Source organism: Rhinopithecus roxellana, chromosome 12, assembly GCF_007565055.1.
Source record: "Rhinopithecus roxellana isolate Shanxi Qingling chromosome 12, ASM756505v1, whole genome shotgun sequence".
NCBI lineage: Eukaryota > Metazoa > Chordata > Mammalia > Primates > Cercopithecidae > Rhinopithecus > Rhinopithecus roxellana.
Genome location: NC_044560.1, coordinates 118,902,161 through 118,925,666, shown reverse-complemented (window position 1 = coordinate 118,925,666; position 23,506 = coordinate 118,902,161). Strand labels below are relative to the sequence as shown.

The following is a 23,506-nucleotide window of genomic DNA, read 5'->3' as shown; positions in this document are numbered from 1 at the left end:
GGATCATGGAGGGAGACTCCACATGGAAGAACAGCCTGTTCCACTTAAAACAGACACCGCCAGATCCCCGTCACTGAGGCCCTGGCTGTGGGGCCTGCAACAAGCTGTCACCTACCCCTGGAGATAACAGCAACATCTGCTCACAAGGCGGACCGAGGCTTCTCAGGGATGATCCCATCAGGTGTGGTCCAGCCCAGGACAACGGCACAGACGACAACCATGAGGCGCCTGGTGGTTCACTCAGGTCAGCCGACAGAGGCTGACCCGGTTTCCAGGAATGCAGGGATGGATTAGTGATGCTTGCGGTGGGCCCACGTGACGGCGATGGTGACCTGTGTTGCGTATGTGCCATCCCTCAGGATTCTTCTTCTCCCTGAACCCCAGTGCACTCTCTGACCTCATCCTAGTGTTCCCTCAACACAAGAGCGAGGCCTCCTGCACTGGGGGCGTCCGGCCACGCGTGGCCTCTTGCCCACCTGGACCTGCGTGGGCTACAGCTCTGCCAGGCCTCGCACTGTCCACCCTCAACCCAGCCACCCCTTGACTCGGAAGGGTCAGGAAAATCAGGACTTCTGAGACAGAAGGGCTGGTTCCCAGGCACCCCCGAGAGAGCAATGGGACCGAGCCCTGGGTCCCCGTATGAAGGGCTCTGGGGGACACGCGAAATCACAGATGGGAAGCTGGGGGAGCCAAGCCCGTGGGAATTGCCATTTATTCCCCAAGTTGCCAAAATCATCACCAAGGATTCACCAAGGGTGCGTGGGGGGGTGCGTGAGGGGAACAAGGAGGCTCAAACACTGACTGGGGGTTGAGAGTTTGGAGGGAGGGGGAATGGGTGGGGGCCCCAGCCGCCCCTCCCCCTTCTAATGCCACGGGAAAGGGGTCCTCCTCTGGCCAGCTCCCCTCCCCAGGCCCCAAGTCCAGTTTCTCTCCGGGGAGGTGGGGTGGGAAAGGAAGAGGGTGTAGTGTGAGTGGGCCCCAGGAGGGGGAAGGGCACTGGGGGCAGGGATCCCCCATTTCACATGCACTCACAACACTGATCTCCCAGGGAGCCAGAATGGGGCAGCCGGATGGAGCCAGGCCCCCTTCCGCCCTGGATTATAGGAGGAAGGGGTTAGTGTTGGGGGCCGGGGGGCCTGGGGGCATCATGGGGGGCAGGCCAGGGCCCCCGCCAAGAGGAGAGATGTACGTGGGTGGCGCTCCAGGGACAGGAGGCACAGGACTGAGACGGAGCTGGTTCAGGGTTAGCGTCGCAGGGGGCGCGGGCTGGAAGGGGTTGGTGACAGAGGGGCCAGTGGCTGGGCCTCCTGCAGGAAGAGAAGACCAGAGACACGGAGTGCAGTCAGTGGCGCAGCTCACCTGTGTCCATCCAGCACGTGCAGGCGAGGGGCAAAGCATCCCTGCCCTGTGAGGCACCTGCTCTGGTGGAACCCACAGGGAGGACTCGGGCAGGTGATGGACCCACACTCACCGCCTGGCAGGAAGGGGTTGGAGGCCTTGGCTCCAGACGGCGTGGGGCCTGGCCGGCTCACCAGCGAGTCCAGGTCGACGAGGGCTGCATTGGGCCCCAGGAATGACTCCGGTGTCTTCCGGGTGGGGGGCGTGGGAGTTGGTGTGGCTGCAGGTGGGGGGCTGCCCACAGCCTCAGCCAGAGATCCCCTGACCCCACTCATGTCAAACGCCCCAGGGCTTCGGGCCGGGACCTCTCCTGCCAGCAGCTCCAGCTCTCCTGAAAGGAGCCGGGAGAGGGGCTCAGACAGGGCAGATAGCAGCAAGGCTCCAACCTGGGAGCAGTATAGGCCATCATAGGGGGTGCGTCAAAGAGCCTGGTGCCCAGAGGCCTCGGGAAAGAGGAACTGAGGTGCAGAGCGGAGCAACGCTTGCCCAGGCCAAAAGCTTGCATGTCAGCCCAGATTCCCACAAGGTGGGTCTGATTCCAGTGAGCAAACGCAAGAGGGATGATGGAAGCAGGTGTCACCCTCTGACAACCACAAGGCAGCAACTGCTTCAGGGAGGGGCTGTCCAGGGTCTCTAGGCCCATGGGGGAAGGCAGCGGGGGCCTGTTCACAGGCGCCTCCAGGCTCAGAGGAGCCTGCCCTCAGACACTCCTTGAGTACACAGCCCCAGTGGGAGCTTCCAAGTGGACAGACAGCGCAGACACGTGTTCCAGGGCGGCGTGAAGACGTCTGTTGGCTGGAGGTCTTTTTTTTTTTTTTTTAGACGGAGTTTCGCTCGTTTCCCCGGATGGAGTGCTGTGGCGCAACCTCAGCTCACTGCAACTTCCACCTCCTGGGTTCAAGCGATTCTCCTGCCTCAGCCTCCCGAGTAGCTGGGATTACAGCCGTGTGCCACCATGCCCAGCTAATTTTGTGTTTTTAGTAGAGACGGGGTTTCAGCCACGTTGGTCAGGCTGATCTTGAACTCCTGACCTCACGTGATCCGCCCACCTCGACCTTCCAAAAGTGCTGGGATTACAGGCGTGAGCCACTGCGCCTGGCCTGATTCTCTTTTTAAATAGCTTTAACAATTCTATCTACCGTTGAAAAAATGCACACATTTGTATGGGACAAAAAAGAGCCTAAAAGAAGGAAAACTGGCTGGGCGCGGTGGCTCAAGCCTGTAATCCCAGCACTTTGGGAGGCCAAGACGGGCAGATCACGAGGTCAGGAATCAAGACCATCCTGGCTAATACTGTGAAACCCCGTCTCTACTAAAAAATACAAAAAACTAGCCGGGCGAGGTAGTGGGCACCTGTAGTCCCAGCTACTCGGGAGGCTGAGGCAGGAGAATGGCGTGAACCCGGGAGGCGGAGCTTGCAGTGAGCTGAGATCCGGCCACTGCACTCCAGCCCGGGCGACAGAGCAAGACTCCGTCTCAAAAAAAAAAGAAGGAAAACTGCAGGCTGGAAGACTGCTCTGTGTTAACCTAGATAATGAGAGGAGGGGAGTACAGGCGCAACTCACTCCCCGCTAGCCGCCGGCCTTTCATCAGGGGAAACAGGTTTCTGTACCACAACCTGTGCCTCAGTAACAGCTCACTTAAACAAAAAACCAAGAGATCAGGCTGACATGACACATCCTGGGACAGACAGGTGCCAGCTGAGGGCCATGGTGAAGCACTAGTGGCCACAATGACCTCGGACACTCCTGATGGAGTAGCCACTCAGGGACTCAGCAGATGGGCCCGTCACAGGCGGCGGGCACCGGCTTACGCCAGCTGAAAACCCCAAGGAGCCAGGGCAGCTAAAGGCAGCACCCATGAGGACGCACCCTGGCCAGCCCTGGAGCCACCAGCAAGCGAGTGGGGACCTGGAAGGGGAGCCTCGGCTGCCTTCCAAACCTCTGTCCATGCAGCTCACTGCACAGGACAAGACAGTCCCTGTTCTTTGACACACTTGGAGAGTTTGCAAGGCACTCAAGCGATGTGGAGGCAGAGACAGGTCAGAGGTCGACATTTGGGTGGAAAACCTTGAGAAGAATTCTGTTTTTCTCTAAGTCTGCAATTTCTCTAAAATCAAGATGCACACTTTTTAAAGACAGGTGGATGGTTCTGGCCCACTCTACCCAAGTCAACTCTTCATCCTTAAGTCCAGCCAGCCCCGCCTGGAGCGGGACAGAGACAGCCGGGGATGGGGCTCCCTCTGGCTGCTGGGAAGGAGGGCTGAAGAGCTAGGGGGCTCCCTCTGGCCGCTGGGAAGGAAGGCAGGGGCTCACCCGCGCTGCTCCCGGAGGTCGGCAGTGCCGTGCGGAGTCGGTCGAAGTCAGAGAACTCGTCGGGCTCCATGTCGAATCCCCCAGTGGCTGTGGGGTCAGGATGCTCTGCTCAGCCTCTCCCTGGGGCCCCGCCTCAGCTCCCACCTCCAGTCCAGGCGTCCACCCTTCCTTAGGATGCTCGACTCTAACATCTCCCACTCACTCCCGCCCGGGGCTCCGTTCCCACCCCCAATGCAGTACCTGTGGTGCCATTGGTGCTGGGTTTGGCAGGGGACCCTCCCCAGGGGTCTGAGAAGGCTGGAGCCGGTGTCCAGGGATCGGAGGCCGAGGGTCCACTGACCGGGACCCCACCTGGGTGAGGACAAAAGAGCATGAGGAGCTGACAACCTTGACTGCCCAGATGGCCAGGGGGGACCATTGCCTCTAAATCTGTGGCTATTCACACAAAAGCTCCCTCGCTCCCGGCCTCCCGCACACAAACTCAAATTCCAACTGGGCATCACGGCCAGGCTCTGCCCCTGGGACCCCAGCTGGGGTGCGGGGCTTCCCTGCAGCCTCTGCCAGACCTACCCAGCCCTCCCTCAGCTCCCCCACCCCTCCCCTGTCCAGCTAGGTGTCAGGCCTTTCTCCACCCGCACCTCCCAGCTCCACCCACCGCCCTTCCCAGATGCCTACGTCGCACAGGCTCTGCCCTGGCCGCAGCCTCTGTGCCCCTTGGCTGAGCTGCCATCCCCTCCCCATAGCACACCCCCATGTCCTCCAAGGCACAATTTCACACGCCCTGTCCTGTCTCATCTGACACCCTCCCTTACCCCTCCCCTGTACCGAGGATGCCCCCACCACTGCCCAGTGCCACCTGGCTGCATCTGTCCCTGTCCAAGGGCACAGCCAACCAAGGACAGGTGCACACAGGCATAGAGGCCGCATGCAAGCAGGCCACGCACTCACCATCGGAACTTCCCCATGGATCCGGCGTGGGCCCCTCCCCAGCTGCAGGGGCTGGGGTCCCACCCCAAGGGTCAACTGAGGGTCCTGCAGGGGCAGCAGGCCTCCAGGGGTCCCCAGAGGCTGGCGTGGGGGCCGGACCTCCCCAGGGATCAGCAGCCGGAGGGACAGGGGGGCCGCCCCAGGGATCCGAGGTGGGGGCAGCCGTGGGGACGGCAGCAGCCATGGGTGCTGGGCCCCCCCAGGGGTCTGTGGTTGGGGGAGGAGCTGGGGCCGTGAAGACGTCAGCAAGGTCCATGAGGGACGACTGTGGGGGAGAGAGAAGAGAAGGAGCATGAAGAAGTGGTGGGAAGCCCAGGACAGGGACCAAGCTGGGACCCGTCGCTGGGGAGGTGGCCAGGCCCTGGGTGTCCAGACAGCAGCCATCCGTAAGGGGTAAGAGGGAGGCAGGCCCCAAACACACCACCCACCCTCCCTCCTCATACGTCCTAGGGTCGGCCCACCCCTGCCCACTCCCCCACCCCAGGGAGCCCCAAAACAGGCCACACCCTGCCCCACATCCATTCTCCACACACACCAGGGCAGCCCCTTAACCCCACCTGCTCCCAGGTCCTTGCCCAGCCCTGAGGATGGAGGCCAAGCCCTCCCCTCACTCAACCCAAAGCAGCTCAATCCTCCCTCTGCCCACTGTGCCTTCTTCAGTCAGCCCCGCCAGTCCCTGCTCCATGCCTTCCCCTGGGAAGCCCCCCGTGAACCCCACTCAGGTCACCCTGAGCACCTCTCATGATGCCCCTACATTGCCCTGCCGTCACCCCACAGTCACCGCACTGCAGGCCTTCCCACGCCACACGCACACGCATGCAAGGTCCTGCCGTCACCCAGTCACCGCACTGCAGGCCTTCCCACGCCGCATGCACACGCATGCAAGGTCCTGTGTTCTGGAGGTGCCACATGACGGGCCCAGCTAACCAGAGCCCCTGTCTCAGAAAGTGCAAGTGCCCCCAACAGACTCATGCACACATCTCCAGTCAGCACCGTGAGGCAAAGGCCCCGGGGGGATGGGAGGGGAAGAAGAGCTGAGTCCAGGGCAGGGCAGGAGAACAGATGGGTGAGATCTGGTGCTCCTCCAACGGGGCAGCCCTTACTGGGGTCACTGAGCTGTGGGGGACACTGGTAGAGATCCCTTGGCCGAGGCCAACATAAAGAGGCTTTCCATCTACCAAGAAAGTCCCACTGTGCCTATCACTTATGGTCACAAGCTATGTGTCACCTCCCATGGAGAGGAGGCCTTGTTCCCACCCCTCAAACCTGGGCTGGCCTCAGGACCTGCTGAGACCAACAGCAGTGCACAGGCTGGGGAGCCAACTCCAACCCAGCCCGATGAGCCTCTCCTGGGGGGCGGCAGCAGCGACTACTGTGCTGTGAGGACACTCGGGACAGACTAGTAACTGGGGAGAGGCCAGGGGAGGAGGCTGGAGGGCAAGGCCAGTGTGGACGCCCTGGGCCCAGAGGCGAGAGTGACCTCAGCTCTGACACGAAACAAAACCAGCCAGCCGGGCCCCGTCACAGAGAAGTATTGAAGCGTGACCTGAAAGCGCAAGGTTGTGGGAGGGTTTGCTACTCCGCTGCAGAGCACAGGAATGCCACAGAAACACTGTCTGCAAGGGCGGGACCGTGCCTCCTCGCTCACCAACAGGCCCTGGTGTGCAGCACATGGCATGGCACCAAGGAGGTGCCCAAGAAAGTGTAACAGAGGGGTGAGTCCTGCACCCTCCTCCCTGTGGCCATGTCAGGCTGTTGACCTATTCTGGGCCTCCCCATTCAGCTGTGGGCCGGGGGTGGCCCTCATGGTGCTCGGCCCGAAGAGGGATGGCCAGTGCTGACCACAGAAGGTGGCTGCAGGGCAGCCTGGTCAGTCACCAGCCTCAGCCCAGTGGGGAGGGAGAGGCAGTGAGAGGCCGACCGGGCCTGGAAACCCAGTGCCCAGCTCCAGGACCTTGTGTTTCAGCCTCTGCTCCAGGGACCTGGCCATGCAGGAGTGAGCAGGGGACGGACGGACACCTGCGGGCAGGGAGGGCAGAACAAGCCCCGCTCACCTCCTCCTTGCCCCCAGTCTCTCTCTTGCTCTCCTCGATCGCCATCTGCAGCCGCAAGTCATCCCCGCGACGGATCCGCTCCTCCTGTTGGGGCATGGGCAGCGGCCAGGGAGACGTGAGAACGTGGGCCGTAGGCAGAGGCCACCTCAGCCCGGAAGCCCCGGCAACCCCTCCCAGCCCAATGAAGGCGGCTGAAGGATTCGATGGAATGCGGACAATGTATGAAATGGGGATGGGGCACCTGGGTCAAAGGTCAGGTGGGACACGGGGATGAGGAGAGTGGGGTGCTGTGCTGGGGCACCCAGGGAGGACAGGCACCTGCCTCGGTGGTGTCTCCTGCATTGGGGGGAGGAAGGGACCCTGGTCACCCAAGCAACCTTGGCACGGCTGCGCTGGCCGCCACCCAGGCTCTGTCTGACCTGAGGTCCTACATCCTACGGCTGAAGGTACGGAGGTTTCAACATGCGTGAGCCTGTGGGCTTTCCAGCCCAGCAGGATGGTGGGGGGTGACTTAGGAAGGGGCGATGGGGCTGGTCTGAGGGGAGTTCCTGGCAGAGGCAGGGACAGGGAGGCTGCTCTGACCTTATCATGCTCTTCTCGGCTCAAACTAAGGGCCAGCTGGAGCTGGGCGTCGTCCTCGGGACCGCAGGATGGGGGCTGGGGGAGAGAGAGTGTGAGGGGCATGGTGGGAGGGGCCAGAGGCAGAGGCAGAGGCAGAGCCAGAGTCAGATAGGGTCAAAGGAAGAGAGGGCTTGGGGTCCCTGAACCAGTGAGGGACAGGCAGAGAGCGACACGCAGAGGGACGGGGGTGAGGATGAGGCAGGACTGGGGAGGAGACGAGTGACAGCACGTGGAGCAGCGAAAGTGAGGACCAGGCCCGCGTCTGGCTGGGAGGCAGCCTGAGGTGAGACATGGAGGCGGGTAGCGGACAGACAGCCCCAGCTGCACGCCCAGTACCTGGTCAGCCTCCTCCTTGCTCATGGCCAGGGCCAGCTGGAGCTGCAGCTCCTCCTCCCCACTGCTCTGTGGCCATGCCTGCTCCGCCTCAGGAGGGGGGCCCGAGCCCACAGCTGCTGATGAGGCTGGAGGGTAGGGGAGAAACGCGTGAGACCCAGACCAGGGAACGAGAGACAGGAAACCCCACAGCCTAGACAGACGGGGGCTTCTGTGTTCAACCCCATCGCCCTAGTCCCCCACCCTACAACCTCTGAAGGCCAAGACTAGGACCGAGGCAGAGACCAGACACCAGGTGCTCAGAGGAGAAAGGGTGGGGATGCAGGGTCCCAGGGGAGAGGGGTGGGGGCAGCAGGCAGCCCCACCCATGGGAGGGGCCAGGCATCAGGGAAGGACCAGAGCAAAAGTCAGTCTGATAAGCAGATGGGGAACCCCAGGAACCTCTGAGCCCTGCCACCACCAGGACTCCCCGCGTGCCTGGGGTCTGTCACTGGGCCCCTGGGGGATGGGAGGCCCTTCCTCCCGGGTCTCCCAGGCCTCTGTGTCCAGGGCTTGTGGAGAATGATAGCTCTGGCAGGGAACAACTGGAATTCAGAGTGGGAGAACAGCGTCTGTTGAGACGGCAGGATCCAAGGCCTGGTCAGGGTTGGGGAGTGGCCAGTAAGGAGCCCTTGGTTCCAGGAGCAGGAGGGGAAGGGAGAGAGAGGACACAGGAAAGCATGGCCGGACCCTCCAGGAGGGTGCTGAGATATCCCCGGCCTCCACTGCAGCATCCTCTCAGTGACCCTCACCTACCCTCAAACTCTGTCCTGACACTGTTCTCTCCACCCTCAAGGCCTGTGGACCCTAGGCCCCCTCCACAGTGTAGAGAACAGGCTCCAACCAGGCCCCAGGCCCGCCGAGCGCGGGGCCATCGCCCCAGCCTCCAAAGCCCCAGGGTGGACCTTGCCTCTCCTAACCCGCCCTCCCCACCACTGTGCACTCGTCAGCAAGTTCTGTCCGCTCCAGCTCCAAGACGCCTTGCACCTGTGTTCTATACTTCTGTCGCCACCCAACCCTAGGCCCAGGCCTCTCCCTGACGAGCAGGCCTTGGCTCCCCTCGCCTGGAGCTGCAGCAGGCAGCTGTCTGGTGGCCCCACCTGTACCAGGTTCAGGGGCCCCCAGGCTGGCCCCCCTGCAGTGTGCCCAGCAGGACTGGGTGCATGGTATGCCCAGGGAGCACGTGAGTGGCAGAGCGGGGCCAAAGGATGACCATCTGGGGTTATGAGTGAAAAAGGATGAGAGAACCAGCAGCGGTTGACAGATTTGGGTGGGTAAGTGGCCGTCTGGGGGGATGGGCAGATGGAAGGGCAGCGTGGGGCACAGGTGAGGCCAGGGCACAGGGAGGACCACACTCCTGTGGCCCCTCCTCCTCTTCCCTGCCCCTGCGACTTCCTCCTAAGCTCTGAGGACTCTCAGTGTGGGTGCTGGGAATCTACACCCCATTGCCCAACCTCTACCTTGCAAATGCCCCAACTCCCCCAGCCCGGTGGTGGCTAAATCCAATGCCCAGCAGCCCCGAGGGCCGCACCTCCCACATCACAGGTAACACCGGCACTCAGCCAGCAACACCTGGGCCTTCCCATCACCGGATCACCCAGCCTCGCATCACCCAGCCTCGCATCACCCAGCCTCGGATCACCCAGCCTCGGTGCTGCCCGGGGACCACAGGCCCTTGCCCGCCCACTGGGGGTCTCAGGGCGCACTCCCTAGCTGCCCCCAACCTCCTCCCCAGCCACAGCCCTCCACACAGCTCGCTCCAGGACAGGGGCCAGCACACCACAGTGGCAGCCGCAGCTGGCCTGAGAAGGTCTGAGAAAGACCTTTACATTTTTCTTTTTTTTTTTTTTTTTTGAGACGGAGTCTTGCTCTGTCGCCTGGGCTGGAGTGCAGTGGCCGGATCTCAGCTCACTGCAAGCTCCGCCTCCCGGGTTCACGCCATTCTCCTGCCTCAGCCTCCCGAGTAGCTGGGACTACAGGCGCCCGCCAGGTCGCCCGGCTAGTTTTTTGTATTTTTAGTAGAGACGGGGTTTCACCATGTTAGCCAGGATGGTCTTGATCTCCTGACCTCGTGATCCGCCCGTCTCGGCCTCCCAAAGTGCTGGGATTACAGGCTTGAGCCACCGTGCCCGGCTACATTTTTCAATGGTGGGAAAAAATGAAAAGAATGCACCAAGATGGGCGAAAACTTGAGTACCCTTAAAAAATTAAATAACAACTGAAAACTCTTAAAAAGACATGTGAAAACTACATGAAATTCAAATTCCCGAGTCCTTGGTGAGTGTCAGAGGGGCGCAGCCGCTTCCCAGCAACCGCTGGCAGACAGGGCCAGGCAGCTGGGATGGGAAGGCATGGCCAGCAACGCAGAGGACGCTGGCTCTGGCCCTGCACAGAGTCTGACCACCCCCGAGCCAGGATCTCCCACCCTCAGGCCTCTTCCCTGAGGCTCCTGCTCTCCTCCCAGCTCCTGCCAACGTCCCTCCTCAGTCCACCCCAACCCCGCCGCCCACCTGCCTGCCTCAAGCTGACCAGCCCCTCTCAGCCGCCCACACTCCCTCCTGGTGTCCCCAGCTCTGAGCACTCCAACACCACGCCAGCTTCTTCCCTCCACTTCACACTCTCTGCTTTCATGCCGTCTACCAGTTCCTGGGTCCTTACTCTGGAGTTCTGGGCAGGGCCGTACACACCCCATCACACCCATGTATCCCCATGGGTGCTGAACGGTGATCCCAAATGAGACCTGTCCAAACAGAAGGCCTAGACTTCCCCAAACAAGTCCCGTCCCTCGAGCCGGACCCCATGGGGGCCACAGGCCCTTTGTGCTGTCTGCGCCGGCCTGGCTGACCCACCTCCATCTCCAGGGCAGTGCTCTAGCGGCCCTTCCCCATCTCACACACCCCCACTAACTGAGGCACCTCCACTCTTCCTGGAGAGCAGAAGAGCCTCGCAGACATTCTCCCGCCTCCCTCCCAGTCCTGAGCAGCAGGACTAGTCTCTTCACGGCTGTGAGCCCACGACCAGCATAGATCACACTTTCCGGCACAGTCCAAGGCCCACACACCCATCACACAACTGGAAATGTTTCGTGGGACAGATCTTGGCCTGACGATGTGGGAGGCACTATTTCAAGTTTTGTTTTCAGTGCTGGTAACCACCCACCAGACTGAGTCCTCCACCTCCGGAAGGCATTGTCAAGGCTCCTAACGCAGGCCCAGATGCCTGGTGCAACCTGCAGGCCCTGGCTCTGGCCTTCCTTCTGTGCCCCTTCCAGGCCACCCTCTGCCTCTCCGATGTTCCCCTCATCTCGGCGCAGACAGAAGCACGGCACCCTCGGGGGTCACTGTGTGACTGTCCCCTCAGAGCCCTGTCCCCAGCACTGACTGCCCTCAGGCCCTGAGGCTATGGGGAAGTGAAATAAAAGTTCCCAATTCTAGACCTGTCCCGGGGCACAAGGCAAGAGGCAGGGAGGGTCCCGGAGCTGCTGCATGGGAGGTGCTAAGGGAAAAAAGGGCGCAAGTGAGACCAGAGCAAGGGTCCCAGGTGAGGAGAGGAAAAGGGGGATGCCTCAGTCCCTCCTGGCTGGGAGGGAGGGAAGCGGGCGGCTGGGTGCTGGGAGCCGCAGCAGGCAGAGGACAGACTCTAGGCCGTCAGGGGATGCAGGGAGAGCTCACCCGTGGCGGTCTGTGCCAGCTTTTCCTTGGTCTTGAGTGCATGTGCCCGCTCCTCCCGCAGCCGGTCCTCATCGCGCAGCAGGGCCACCAGCTGCTTGGCTTTCTCGCGCACGTTCACGCCCTGGTCCTTGCCGTCGCGGTCCACATACTGGAAGTCCTTCAGCGTCTGCACAGCGTACATGTTCTCCTTGCACTGCTGTGACACGCGCTCTGAGCCGGTCTTGATGAGGTACTCCATCAGCGTCATGGCCTGCGGGCAGGCACAGGGACACCCGGTCAGCACGCTGGGCGGTCAGCACGCTGGGCAGGCACCGCGAGGCGGGCTGGAGACGGCCCAGGCCCCGGGGCAGCTGACTGGGTGCAAGTCCCACAACCCACCTGTCCCCACCGAGTATGACACGGCCCCATGCTGTGACGGGGCGCAGCCGCAGAGGGACTGCGCTCAGCGACAGACACCAGCACAGTAGGCCACACGGCCTGGGACATGAATCATCCAGAACCGGCAAATCCAGAGAGAGAGAGAGTGGATTATGGGTTGCCAGGGGTGGAGGGAGGCATGGAGAGGGAACACCTGAAGCTATGGGTTTTCTCTCTGGGGCGATGAAGGAGTTCTGAAGCTGGACAGAGGTGGTCGCACAGCACTGTGCATGGGCCGAATGCCACTGAACTGTGCGGTATGAAGAGGACTGCACACTGCAGGAGCTCCATCTCAATCCAAATAAAACAGGAAATGGCAGCTGCAGGCACCACAGCCACCGTGGGCATTACCTGGCATCCCGGAGCCCTATTTCTCCACAACTAAAATCTAAAGTAACATGGCCAAGAAAACCACATTCGTTAAATCACAATGAAAGGGGTCTTAGTATTCAGTTTGAAATGTGTCAGTATTTCTGACTGTAAATCCTCACGCTGGTATTAACAGCCTGGAGCAGTAGCTTGTCACCTCTGCAAGAAGGGAAGAGATCCACGCAAGGGCCCACGTAGGCCTGGGTTCTCTCGGGAGGGGCACCCAGGTTCCACACCACCAGGAGCAAGAGGACAGGGCAGAGGGAACATGATCGTTCAATCTGCACCCTGTGGTATGTTTTGCATTTTATACTATGAAAACAAACTTGCTCTCAACAAGTTGAAATTAATAGTGGGGGCGGGGGGACCAAGGTCTCTGTGGCTCTTCCTAGCTCAGGCTCAAGTCCTGGGCTTGAGGGGTCATGGCCCCCTTAAGGCTCTGCAGGGGGTGTCTTGGTCACTGACCTCAGAAAAAGGCACACCTTTAATTTTGCAGGTGATTCCAGGGCCTTCACAGAGCCACAGAAACCCACCCAGGGCTCCTAGGGGAAGAGTCAGCTATCACAGCTAAGCTCCGCCTGAACCAAGGAGAAATCTGCCAGGAAAGATGCCAGGGCCATTCGTATCTCCTCGCCCTCTGAGGCAGCTGGACCTAGCTCTGGCAAGGCCTTTCAAAGGTGTGTTAACAGCATTTACAGTGTAATCAGAGATTGGTCTTTAACCGGCCTCAAGGTATTTACAGGAAAAGAGAAAGGAAAGAAGATAAGCCATTTCTATGCTTTATCACACCCTAAGCCAAGAGGCAGTCCCAGGTCCACAACTCCTGGGACCCTTATGTTCTGGAATTCAGAATTTTCCTGAGTTCAGACTAGGAAAACAATGCACATACAACACATAAGAGAACGCTCCAGGCAGAGTCCTGCCAACAGCCACATTACTGCGGGACCAGCAGACACCACATAAACGACCTCACTTCAGTCTGGGTCAGACTTTGTGCCAAATGGATCATGAAACACTTTTGTTTCCAGAGCTCTCTGGACTTTGGTATCGCAGCTAAAAAGATTGTGAAGTGGGAAATAGTGCGAAAACCCACCCACAGTGAAATGCAAATATAAACTATGGTACACTCACACAGTGGGACTACCACATGCCCTGATAAAAAATAAACCAGGCCAGGCGTGGTGGCTCACACCTCTAATCCCAGCACTATGGGAAGCTGAGGCAGGTGACCACCTGAGGTCAGGGATTCGAGACCAGCCTGGGCCACATGGTGAAACCGTTTCCACTAAAAATACAAAACAATTAGCCAGGCATGGTGGTGCACACCTGTCATCTCCACTACTCAGGAGGCTGAGGTGGGAGGATCCCTTGGATGGGGGAGGCAGAGGTTACAGTCAGCCAAGATCACGCCACTGTACTCCAGCCTGGGAGACAGAGTGAGATTCCATTTAAAAATAGATAAATAAGGCCGGGTGTGGTGATTCATACCTGTCATCTTACCACTTTGAGAGGCCGAGGTGGGTGGATGACAAGGTCAGGGGTTTGAGACCAGCCTGGCCAACATGGAGAAACCCCATCTCTATTAAAGATACAAAAAAGTAGCTGGGTGTGGTAGCGCACACCTGTAATCCCAGCTACTCAGGAGGCTGGGGCAAGGAGAATCATTTGAACCCAGGAGACAGAGGTTCCAGTAAGCCGAGATCGCACCATTGCACTCCAGCCTGGACGACAGGGCAATATTCCGTCTCAAAAATAAATAAGTAAATAAATAAAATAAATCAATAAATGAAACAAATACATATCTGGGCACAGTGACTCCCGCCTGTAATCCCAGCACTTTGGGAGGCCGAGGCAGGCAGATCATCTGAGGTTAGGAGTTAGAGACCAGCCTGGCCAAGATGGTGAAACCCCATCTCTACTAAAAATACAAAACATTAGCTGGGCGTGCTGGCATGCGCCTACAATTCCAGCTACTCAGGAGGCTGAGGCAGGAGAATCACTTGATCTTGGAAGGCAGAGGTTGCAGCGAGCCAAGATAGCGCCACTGCACTCCAGCCTGGGCAGTAAGAGCGAAACTCCGTCTCAAGAAAAAACAAAAAATAGGCTGGGCACGGTGGCTCACACCTGTAATCCCAGCACTTTGGGAGGCCAAGGTGGGCAGATCACGAGGTCAGAAGTTCGAGACCAGCCTGGCCAATATAGTGAAACCCCATCTCTACTGAAAGTACAAAAATTAGACAGGTGTGGTGGCAGGCACCTGTAATCCCAGCTACTCAGAAGGCTAAGGCAGGAGAATTGCTTGAACCTGGGAGGCAGAAGTTGCAGTAAGCTGAGGTCGCGCCATTGCACTCCAGTCTGGGCGACACAGCGAGACTCCGTCTCATAAATAAGAAAGAATAATTAAACAAACATTATTTAATAAGATTATTTAATAATAAGGTTATTACTTAATCTTATTAGATTGGGTGCAGTGGCTCAATCCTGTAATCCCAGTGCTTTGGGAGGCTGAAGTGGGTGGATCACTTGAGTCCAGAAGTTCAAGACCATCCTGGGCGACATGGTGAAACCCCACCTCTAAGTAAGTAAATAAATAAATAAATAAATAAAACAAAAAATGAGCCAGGTATGGTGGCACGTGCCTGTCATCCCTGCTACTTGGGAGGCTGTGGCTGGAGGATTGCTTAAGCCCAGGAGGCGGAGGCTGCAGTGAGCCAAGACCACGCCACTGCACTCTAGCCTGGGCAACAGTGAGACTCTTTCTCAAAATAAATGAACAACTGCTTTATGCAACAGCACAGTCAACCTTGCTGACCTGATGGTGAGCAAAAGAAGCCAGACACAAAAGACCACGCATGTGACTCCCTGTATATAAAGTTCTAGAACAGTCTTGGCAGACAGAAGTCAGACACGGTGCCCGCAGGAGACGGGTTTCCTGAGGGAACCTGGAAGGCTGGATGCATCCTCTACCTCCCTCTAGGCGAAGGCTACACAGGTGTCCAATATGTTAGACATTCATGATGTGCTTAGTATGCAATTCCTTAATCAAAAATTTAAAACCTTATTTTAGAAGTGAGCAAGTGGTCCAGATGTAGTGGCTCACGTCTAATCCCAGCCCTTTGGGATGCCAAGACAAGAGGATCACTCGAGCCCAGGAGTTCAAGACCAGCCTGGGCAACACAGTGAGACCCCTCATCTCTACAAAAAATTTTAAAATATTTTAAAATTAGCCGGGCATGGTGATATGTGCCTGTGGTCCCAGCTATTCCTCAACCATGCCTGGAGCCCAGGAGGTCAAGGCTCGGTGAGCTATGATTGTACTGCTGAATTCCAGCCTGGGCTACAGAGCAAGACCCTGTCTCTAAAGAAGTTAAAAAAAAAAAAAAGTTTGCAGAATAAGTTGTTTCTCCTTTGCTTTTCTAAAAACAAACAAAAAGCAGTGGCCAAATGCATAAAGTAATAGTCCTTTTTAATGCTAAAGGTAGCTTTATCAAGGACATGCTGCAATGCAGAAATAAAGTTTAAAACAGGAATCAGCAAACATTCTGTAATGAGCCAGATGAAAAAATTTGTTTTTCAGGCCATATACTCTCTGTCTCAACTACTCCACGGCCACAGATGAATGGGCCTGGCTGTGTTCCTTTACTTTTTTACAAAAACGGCTGTGGGTGGGATTTCACCAGTGGGCTGTACTTTCCTGACCCCTGGTTTAAAGTCAAGACTGAGAGACCCTGCATTCCTCAGAACTGAGGTGGCAGTGCAGGGCCCAGAGGGTGGGCTCGGGGCAGGACCCAGAGGGGGTGTTCGGGGCTCCACACAGGGTCCAGAGGGTGGGCTCGGGACTCCTCTTGGCTCTACCACATCCTGCGTGGTAGAGCTGAGCTCCTTTGTGTCTCAGTTTCCTCATCTGGAAAACAGAGAAAAAGGAAGAAAAGAACTTCCTTCACCAGGTAACTGTGGATTTGATGAGAACCTATGTGTGCTACACATACAAGTTACCAAATAAACGCTGGCCCTTACTCACCAAGACTCATCCCCAAGGCCACGCAGGGAGGCCGTGCAGAGCCAGGCCCGCGAGGCCCCCACAGACCACCCTCCTTCTCCACGGGGACAGTAAGATCCACAAAGTACCAGCCAGCAGGGCCACAGGGTGGGACAGCCTGGGCTCTGAACAGACGGGCCCAAGCCCCACCTCTCCCATCTCTGGGCCTCAGTTTCCCCATCCATCAAAGTGGAAAGACTGCTCCTGCACAACCCACCACCTGGGGTGAAGTGACAAGATGAGACCATGTGGCAAAGGGATGGTGGGAAGCAAGAGGACCCGCCCTCATGCCGGAACAGGTCAGCACAGAGGGCTCCGGAGAGGGTCAGAGGGCGCACAGCAGCTTCACAGTGGCTCAGGGCCTCAGGGCCCGTGGGGTCGTCCTCATCACCCGTACTTCCAGAAGGGGACTGCGGGACAGAAGTGGTCATCCAAGAGGGGAGGCGCTGGCTAGACGTGGACGCAGGGAGCCCCTCCTGGACCCCTGCCCTGTGCCTATGCTTAGCTATCAGCACATGCCACAGCAGGGACAGCAGTGACACGTGCTGACCTCACAAAGCTGCTCTCAGGACAGCATCCAGCAGGCAGCACAAGCAGCAACCAGAGCAGGTTTCCACAGACACCATCAACCCTGCCCAGGGGTAGTGAGGCTGAACCCCACCGTCAGTGTGAGGAATCAGCAGTTCAGGGTGGAGCAGGAACCCCACGACCTCAGCCACATGGGCTGGGGATCCCCAAGCTCAAAGAAAAAGGCCGGCGCCCAGACTCTGCTGTGGGGAGCACAGAAAGGAGAGTCCCAAGAATCAAGAGATGCTGTGAGGATGGTGAACCCAGCAAGAACAGCCAGGCCTGGGGAGGGTCCCAGAGGGGCCGCAAAAACTACAGGGGAGGTCTTGGGGGTGACAAAAACCTTCTATGCCTTGGCTGTGATGACAATTATGAAACACGTGCATCTGTCAGAACCCAGAAAACTCTATCTTGAAAGGCTGGGTTTTATTGTGTGCAAATTATACCTCAGTAAATCTGCCTTTACAAAGTTATTAGAAAGAACCAGGCTAGAAAGGCTGGCTAAGACCTGTGACTGGCTGGCTGCTTCCTCCAGGAAGTCTGCCCTGACTGCCTGAGGCCTGCAGAGCCTTGTGCTGTGTTCCCTCCTTCATGGCACCCGCCAACCTATCGGCTCAACTCCCACCTACCTGGGAGCTGCCTGAGGGTCGGGGTCAGGTTTGATCAGGGCTGGGTCCCCAGCACCGTCCAGCAAGAGGCTGCCCACAGGTAACCAACCTCAGGACAAAAGTGCGGCATGAACAAAAAAAATCAAGTTGCTTCCCCATGGAGGCTCTCCCACCTCCTTTAGGAAGCAGCCCAAGCCCCGCCTGGCACTGACGGCCACATCCCTCTCCTGCCCTGCCCGCCGTCCACCGCGGCTACCAGCACCGCATGCTCCCCAGCAGACTCTCAGGCCTTGGCACCTGCCAGCCCTGCCCACAGGCCACTCTGTCTCTGCCCCCAGCAGCATCACTCTGGCCACTAGCCAGGAAGGATCTGCGTCTAGGGCCCCTCTGGATTTATCACCTCTGCACACCCACCCCTCCGGCCCCACCTGCCCCTCTAGCCCCGCCCCTCCTCCTTGCCTCCACAGAGGCTCCCCTGCACCCCCAGGCTTTTCCAAGATCGTCAACTAAACAAACGCCACCCAGCCCTTCACAGTAAATAACCAATAACTGATTCAACCTATGACTCAACCCAATCTTGGTGTGTCGGGCTGGGCATGAAAAAGAGTCACAGGAAACGAGCCTCAACGCTGCTTCCACGTGGAAGTGGTGCAGCGCTCTGGGCCTCAGCCTCCTCACCTGTGAGGGGAGGGAACTGCCCTCACCTGGGCAGAAGTCTCAAAAATCAGCAAGGACGGGGACCTCGCCCAGAAAAGGCCCAGGTCTAAGGGCATGAGGGTGGAGCCTTGCAGGTCTGGTGCACCAAGACACCCTGAGCGGGCCCTCTGCAGATGCTTGCCAATGGACCGCAACAGCAGCTGTCTAACACTCACCAGCCCCTAACCCGAGTCGGACGTGAATCAACTCCACGGGCCCTCACAGAGGGAGATTCAGGGACGAGCCCGAGATCCCACCACTGGGAGAGTAACCCGGCCCCAGCCCACGCCCTTGGCCACTTTGCCGTAACACGAGGAACACAGTAACCCAGTAACCAAAGACCAAAGGTGGGGATGCTAAGGCCCCTGGACCCCAAGAGCAGCAAACTGAAAACCCACTCGCTGAGTCCTGCTCACAGGCGCGAGCCCTTTGGCCCAAAACCTGCGATCTGCGTGTGTGGTCAGTGGATCAGGGCCAGCAACTAGGCCACATCCATGGAGGGCACTTTGGACACATTTGCCGAAATTACACATGCACGAGTCTCTTGACTCAGCAACTCCAGTTCTAGAAAACAGCAAAGGTACCAGGATATTCACGGCCATCTCATTCTTAAAACACTGCAAAACCCTTTTCAAAAAAATCCATCAACAAGTCACTAGTTAAATAAATGATGACCAATCCATAGAGTTGAAAGTTCTGCAGTTGTAAAAGAAAAAAAAAGGCGGCAAATCTTTTACATCCTGATAGGGAATGTTTAAGATAAAGCCTCATTTTCCTTTTTTAAATTGGGGTCTCATTTACATATGGTAAGACTCGCTCATTTTAACATCAGTCTGAGTTCTGACAAATGCACAGGACATGAAGCCACTACGGCACTCAAGGCACAGAACAGTCCCGCTGCCCCCAAAATGTCCTCGTGCTGCCCTTTGCAGGTGACCCCTCCCGTCCAACTCCCGGCGAGCACCAACCTGCTATCTGCATTCCATCCCTATGGTCCTGTCTCTCCCAGTCGGATCGATGCCAGCAAACGGTATGCAGGCTTTTGAGTCTGACAAGGAGTGTGAGAACACGACACTGTTTCAGCGTTCATCCCCAGCGTGGCATCGCCTGTGCCACGGGGAGCACACATCTGCCTGAGGGGCATTCACAGACGGGGCCCAGAGCGGAAACTTGGCTCTCTGAGGAAAGGAACTGGGTATCTGGGCACACAGAAGAGATGGGCACCGTGGCCCTTTCAGGCCTCCTCAGCACATGAATCTTACGAATGCACCACTCACTCAAAAACAGATTTTAACCACAAGGCTCCAAACTTCTTCGCCTTACGTTCGTTGCCTTCATTAAACAAAAAGAGAGATTTTGCTCTTCTACAGCTCCTCCTGAGAACCGGGACGCCATCCCAGGCAGGGTGCACAACATGGGCTCCTGCCCTCCCGCCTGAGCCCCTGCACCTGCCTGGGGAGGAGAGCGGGACGCTGACCTTGTAGACGTGCCGCCAGTTCTTGCCATGGTCGTTGAGCCGCTTCCAGATCATGCTCATGATCTCCGAGAAGGCGACGACATTGTAGGTGAGGTCGGCAATCTCTGACATGAGGGAGCTGGACGGACCCCAGGGGTCATTGCTCGTGGCCTCTCGAACCTTGATCTCCGCCTCTGAGTAGTTGTGGACAATGTTCTTCATCTGGCGCCTCAAGGACGAGGTCGACATGGTGCCTGGCTGCAGCAGCAAGGGGCACAGGGCCCCTGATGCGTGGAGAGACGCGGCGACTCCCGGACGAAGGCTGCGGCAGGCGCTGGCAGGTCACCGCATCTGAGAGAGGAACAGGACCTCTGGAAACACAAGTGGGACATGGGCTGCCCAGAGCCCTCAGGGTCAAAGATGAGTTCCTAACTGTGGCCCAGAAGGCTCCGTCCCTTGTTAACCTCTAGGTCTCAAAGTAACCCCATCCATGTTTCAGTTCCTCAAACAGGCTGCCTCCTTCCTGCTGGGGCCCCTGCTCAGTGAGGCAGAGTATATGCAGTGGCACATCACAGCCCCACACCCTGGCTCAGCCAGTTCCTGGCCAGGCCACCCTGGGTGGGCTGCCATCTCCTGCACCTCAGCTTTCTCTTCCGTCAAATGGGGCTCCGTGCGGTCATCCAGGGAACTGACGCCCTGTAAACACTGGCGGCACATCCAGAGGCACTCCGTCCTGCCCATGCGCTCTTCCTTCTTCCTCACCCAGGGATGTCCACTCACCCCAAGTGCTCTGCTTACACTTCCCAGGTCCACACCCAAACATCACGGTCACCTTTCCCTGGAGCCTCATCAGTAAACCCAGCCTCCCTCCTGATTTTATATTCTTTTGTCTGATTCTGTAGCTCAGGTCAACCCACAGGCCCCATGGGGGCAGAGAACATGTTTGTCTGGACGTGGCTTTTCCTAGCAAAGAAGCTGGCCCAGAAAAACCATTCCGTAAACCATGCAAGGAGGAAGTGGAGAGGGAGGACAGGACAGACCTCTGGAACAAGGATGGAGCGGGCAGGAATCCACAGCAAAACAAGGACACATGAGAAAGAAGGCTGATGAAGGATGAAGGGATTAAAGACAGGGGCAGGAGCAGGGAGCCAACCCAGAGCGGCAGGAAGAACCGGGGAAGCCAGAAGACCAGACATCCCAAGGATAGGGGAAGCCCAGGGCTCAGGAGAGATAAGGAACCTAACAGCCCCACTGCCTGGGTCCCAGCTGTGTGCCAGGTGCTCACTCAGCACAAGAGGGACATTACATTTTTCAATACTGCATGCAGAGACTGGGCTCCTGGAGGTTAACTAACTCAACCAAGGTCACACACCAGGAATAGCAGGGCAGACTCAAACCAAGGCCCACCTGAACTCCAAAACTCATACTTTTAAATTAACCTCGATTAAATTAACCCATCCCAAGACTGGTGATGAGAAACAGAAGGAGAATCAAGCAAACGATGATGACACCAGCAGACACTCACACTGCTCGTATCCCATGCCAGGCACTGTTTTAAGCGCTTTACATGTATTAACTCAGTTAATCCTTGGAACAACCCCATGATTCACAGCCACCTCACAGGGTGGAAACTGGAGACACGGAGGTTCAGCCCTTTGCCCAGGGACACACCATACTCCTGGAGCAGCCTGGTTCCAGAGCCAGCTCTGATCACCGGTCTATGCGGCTCCAACAAGCCACAGAGGGAGATTTTCAAAGCCCCACCATGATGTAAGCCCAGGGGAGATAGGGATGACTGACAGAGGCCGGCCTCTGCTTCAAACTCAGACCAGAGAGCCAGGCACCTGAAGACAGATGTAGCTAGTTAAAAAGAAACTCTCCGGGGTCCCAAAAGAGCCCCAGCCTGACACATTAAGATGATGAGATGATGTAATACAGAGAAGGGGACTGACAAGAAATAGAAACAGACCCGGACAGAGACACACAGAAACCCAAACCCGGGCAGAAGGAGCTAGGCAGAGACACAATGAGAAAGATACAAGCAACAGCAGATACAAGAACATGGGAAGACAGGGAGGCAGGAGGCCAAGGAGGAAAGACAGAGGCCCAGAAACAAAAAGAGACCTGGCGAGAAGTAAGAGACAAGAAAAACGGAATCTAATGGCAAAGAATAGAAAATGTGAGTTCAAATCCTGGCCACATCAGCTACCTGCAGCGCCAACCTCCTTGAGATGCAGTTTGCTCAACTCTGAAATGAAGAAATTCCTACCTGGCAGGCCGGTTGATTAAATAAGATGGGTACATACAGTGCTTGGCTCTGTGCCCCACAGATAGTAGGCGCTCAATAACACTGGCTGCTATTATTATCAGAGAAAAAAACAGAACAGTTCCAAAGGGTGGCGGCAGAAAATGCACTACCTTAATGCTGTGTACCTATTTGGCGTGCATTAGAAAAAAATACCCAACTAGCACATCAAAGCTAAGATTTCTCAGATACTGCTTAGAATGAGACCGTATTTCAAATTAAATTGATTCCAAGAGAAGTATTAGATTAAAAAGAATACAAAGGATATGGCAAAGTTCTCCAAGGAGTACTCCCAAATAACCGACCGATATCTTAACACGGACTGTGTAAAAATCTCTAAGCACTGTAATAACAAAAACCAGAGCTCCCAGTAATTACACACTTGCTATGTGTCAGATACCATCTGGTACTTCACAAACATCACCTCAACTTACGTGCACAGGGGCCCTATAATGCAGAAACTATGAACGCCTACGAACTACGAATTTCCTACGACTAGGAAACTGAGGTTTGGAGCTGGAGAATATCACCTGGCAAATACCACACAGCTTAGCAGACAGCCGGGCCTCTGAATCCAAGGCTGGGGCTCTTCACCACCACACCAGAGACTCAGAAAACAGGGGAAAAGGGGCAGATTCTAGACCAGGGAACAGACTCCTGGAAAGAAACTTCAGGATTGGAGGTGATAGGTATGGGGGCAAAACTCAGATGTTAAGACGGGGCGGGGGTAAGATTTGCACCATAGGCAGAAAAGCCCGCAGGGAAGGGCTAGAGACACCTAGGGAAATGAAGACTCAGAAACTCGAAAGACACAAACAGAATCCTGACAGACAGGCATGACAGGCAGAGGAAAAAGAGACCCGGGACAGACACACAGACACACTCCTATCTCCAAACCCTTTTCTAAGTCCACTGAAACAGGCACAGGCAGAGGCCCACGGGAAACAGACGCGGACAGACACGAGAGAGACAGACAGACAACCGACACGGGGGCAGTCAAGGCCGACACAGGAGCAGAGACACAAAGGCCGCCAGAGACACCCAGAACTGGCCAGGCGCGAGCCCGCGCACGCCGCGGCCCAGGCCCGAACACCCGGAGCAGGTGGGCCGGCGTCCCCCGCGCTCCGCCCCGCGCTCACCTCGGCCCCCTCACGCCGGGCTCTGGGGGGTCATGGCGGTCAGCCCCCTGCCCCGCTCGGCCTCGGTGTCGCGGGGCGTGCGCCGGGCCCCGGGCGGCGGACCAGGAGGCGCCACGGGCGCACTCACGAACGCAACGGGGGACCGCACGCCGACGGCTCCGCCGCCCCGCCGCCCAAAAGGGGCGCGGAGAGCCGGGCGGGGGAGGGGAGCCGCCGAGGAGACGGGAAGCAACCGAAAGGGGCGACGGACCGGAAGCGGAAATTGCTGGTTTCCCCGCCCTCCCGTGCCGCGCCCCGCCCTGGCGGGAGTCGCTTCCGCAGCCAAGCCAACCTGGAAGGCATCACTTCCGGCGCGCTGGTCCCCGTTGCTAGGCGCCTTACGTCATTTCCACCCACTGCCGTGGGGGCTCCGCGGGGTGCTCACCGGACGCCGAGGGTCCCCTCAAGCTGGCTTGGCGGCAACCGCGGAGCTCCTGGCGCACCCACGCCGCG

The 23,506-nt window shown here is 57.6% G+C and overlaps 1 protein-coding gene across 5 annotated transcripts; it reads right to left on the bottom strand.

Moving 5' to 3' along the window:
• Positions 1–688: 688 nt before the first annotated feature.
• On the bottom strand, positions 689–23,308 carry EPN1 (epsin 1). 5 transcript variants are annotated; one of them, XM_010387061.2, is made up of 11 exons: positions 23,015–23,308; positions 19,592–19,965; positions 11,419–11,668; positions 7,712–7,836; positions 7,337–7,411; positions 6,755–6,838; positions 4,662–4,965; positions 3,954–4,064; positions 3,714–3,800; positions 1,472–1,729; positions 689–1,307 (listed from the first exon to the last, which is right to left on the bottom strand). In XM_010387061.2, the coding sequence occupies exons 2-11, from the start codon at positions 19,817–19,819 to the stop codon at positions 1,099–1,101; spliced, it is 1,731 nt and encodes a 576-aa protein (XP_010385363.1). In that variant the 5' UTR covers positions 19,820–19,965; positions 23,015–23,308; the 3' UTR covers positions 689–1,098. The 5 variants fall into 5 exon arrangements, with proteins under 5 accessions (XP_010385363.1, XP_010385362.1, XP_010385361.1 ...); XM_010387060.2 differs by having other exon boundaries at positions 19,592–19,941; XM_010387059.2 differs by having other exon boundaries at positions 19,592–19,921.
• Between the last annotated feature and the right edge of the window lie 198 nt (positions 23,309–23,506).

Coding starts and splice junctions, on each gene's coding strand:
- EPN1 (XM_010387061.2), bottom strand. CDS start 19,819: ATGTCGACCTCGTCCTTGAGGCGCCAGATGAAGAACATTGTCCACAAC. Junction 1,730..3,713: donor GACCTCCGGGAGCAGCGCGG/GTGAGCCCCTGC, acceptor GGCTCCTTTCAG/GAGAGCTGGAGCTGCTGGCA. Junction 1,308..1,471: donor CAACCCCTTCCTGCCAGGCG/GTGAGTGTGGGT, acceptor CTCTTCCTGCAG/GAGGCCCAGCCACTGGCCCC.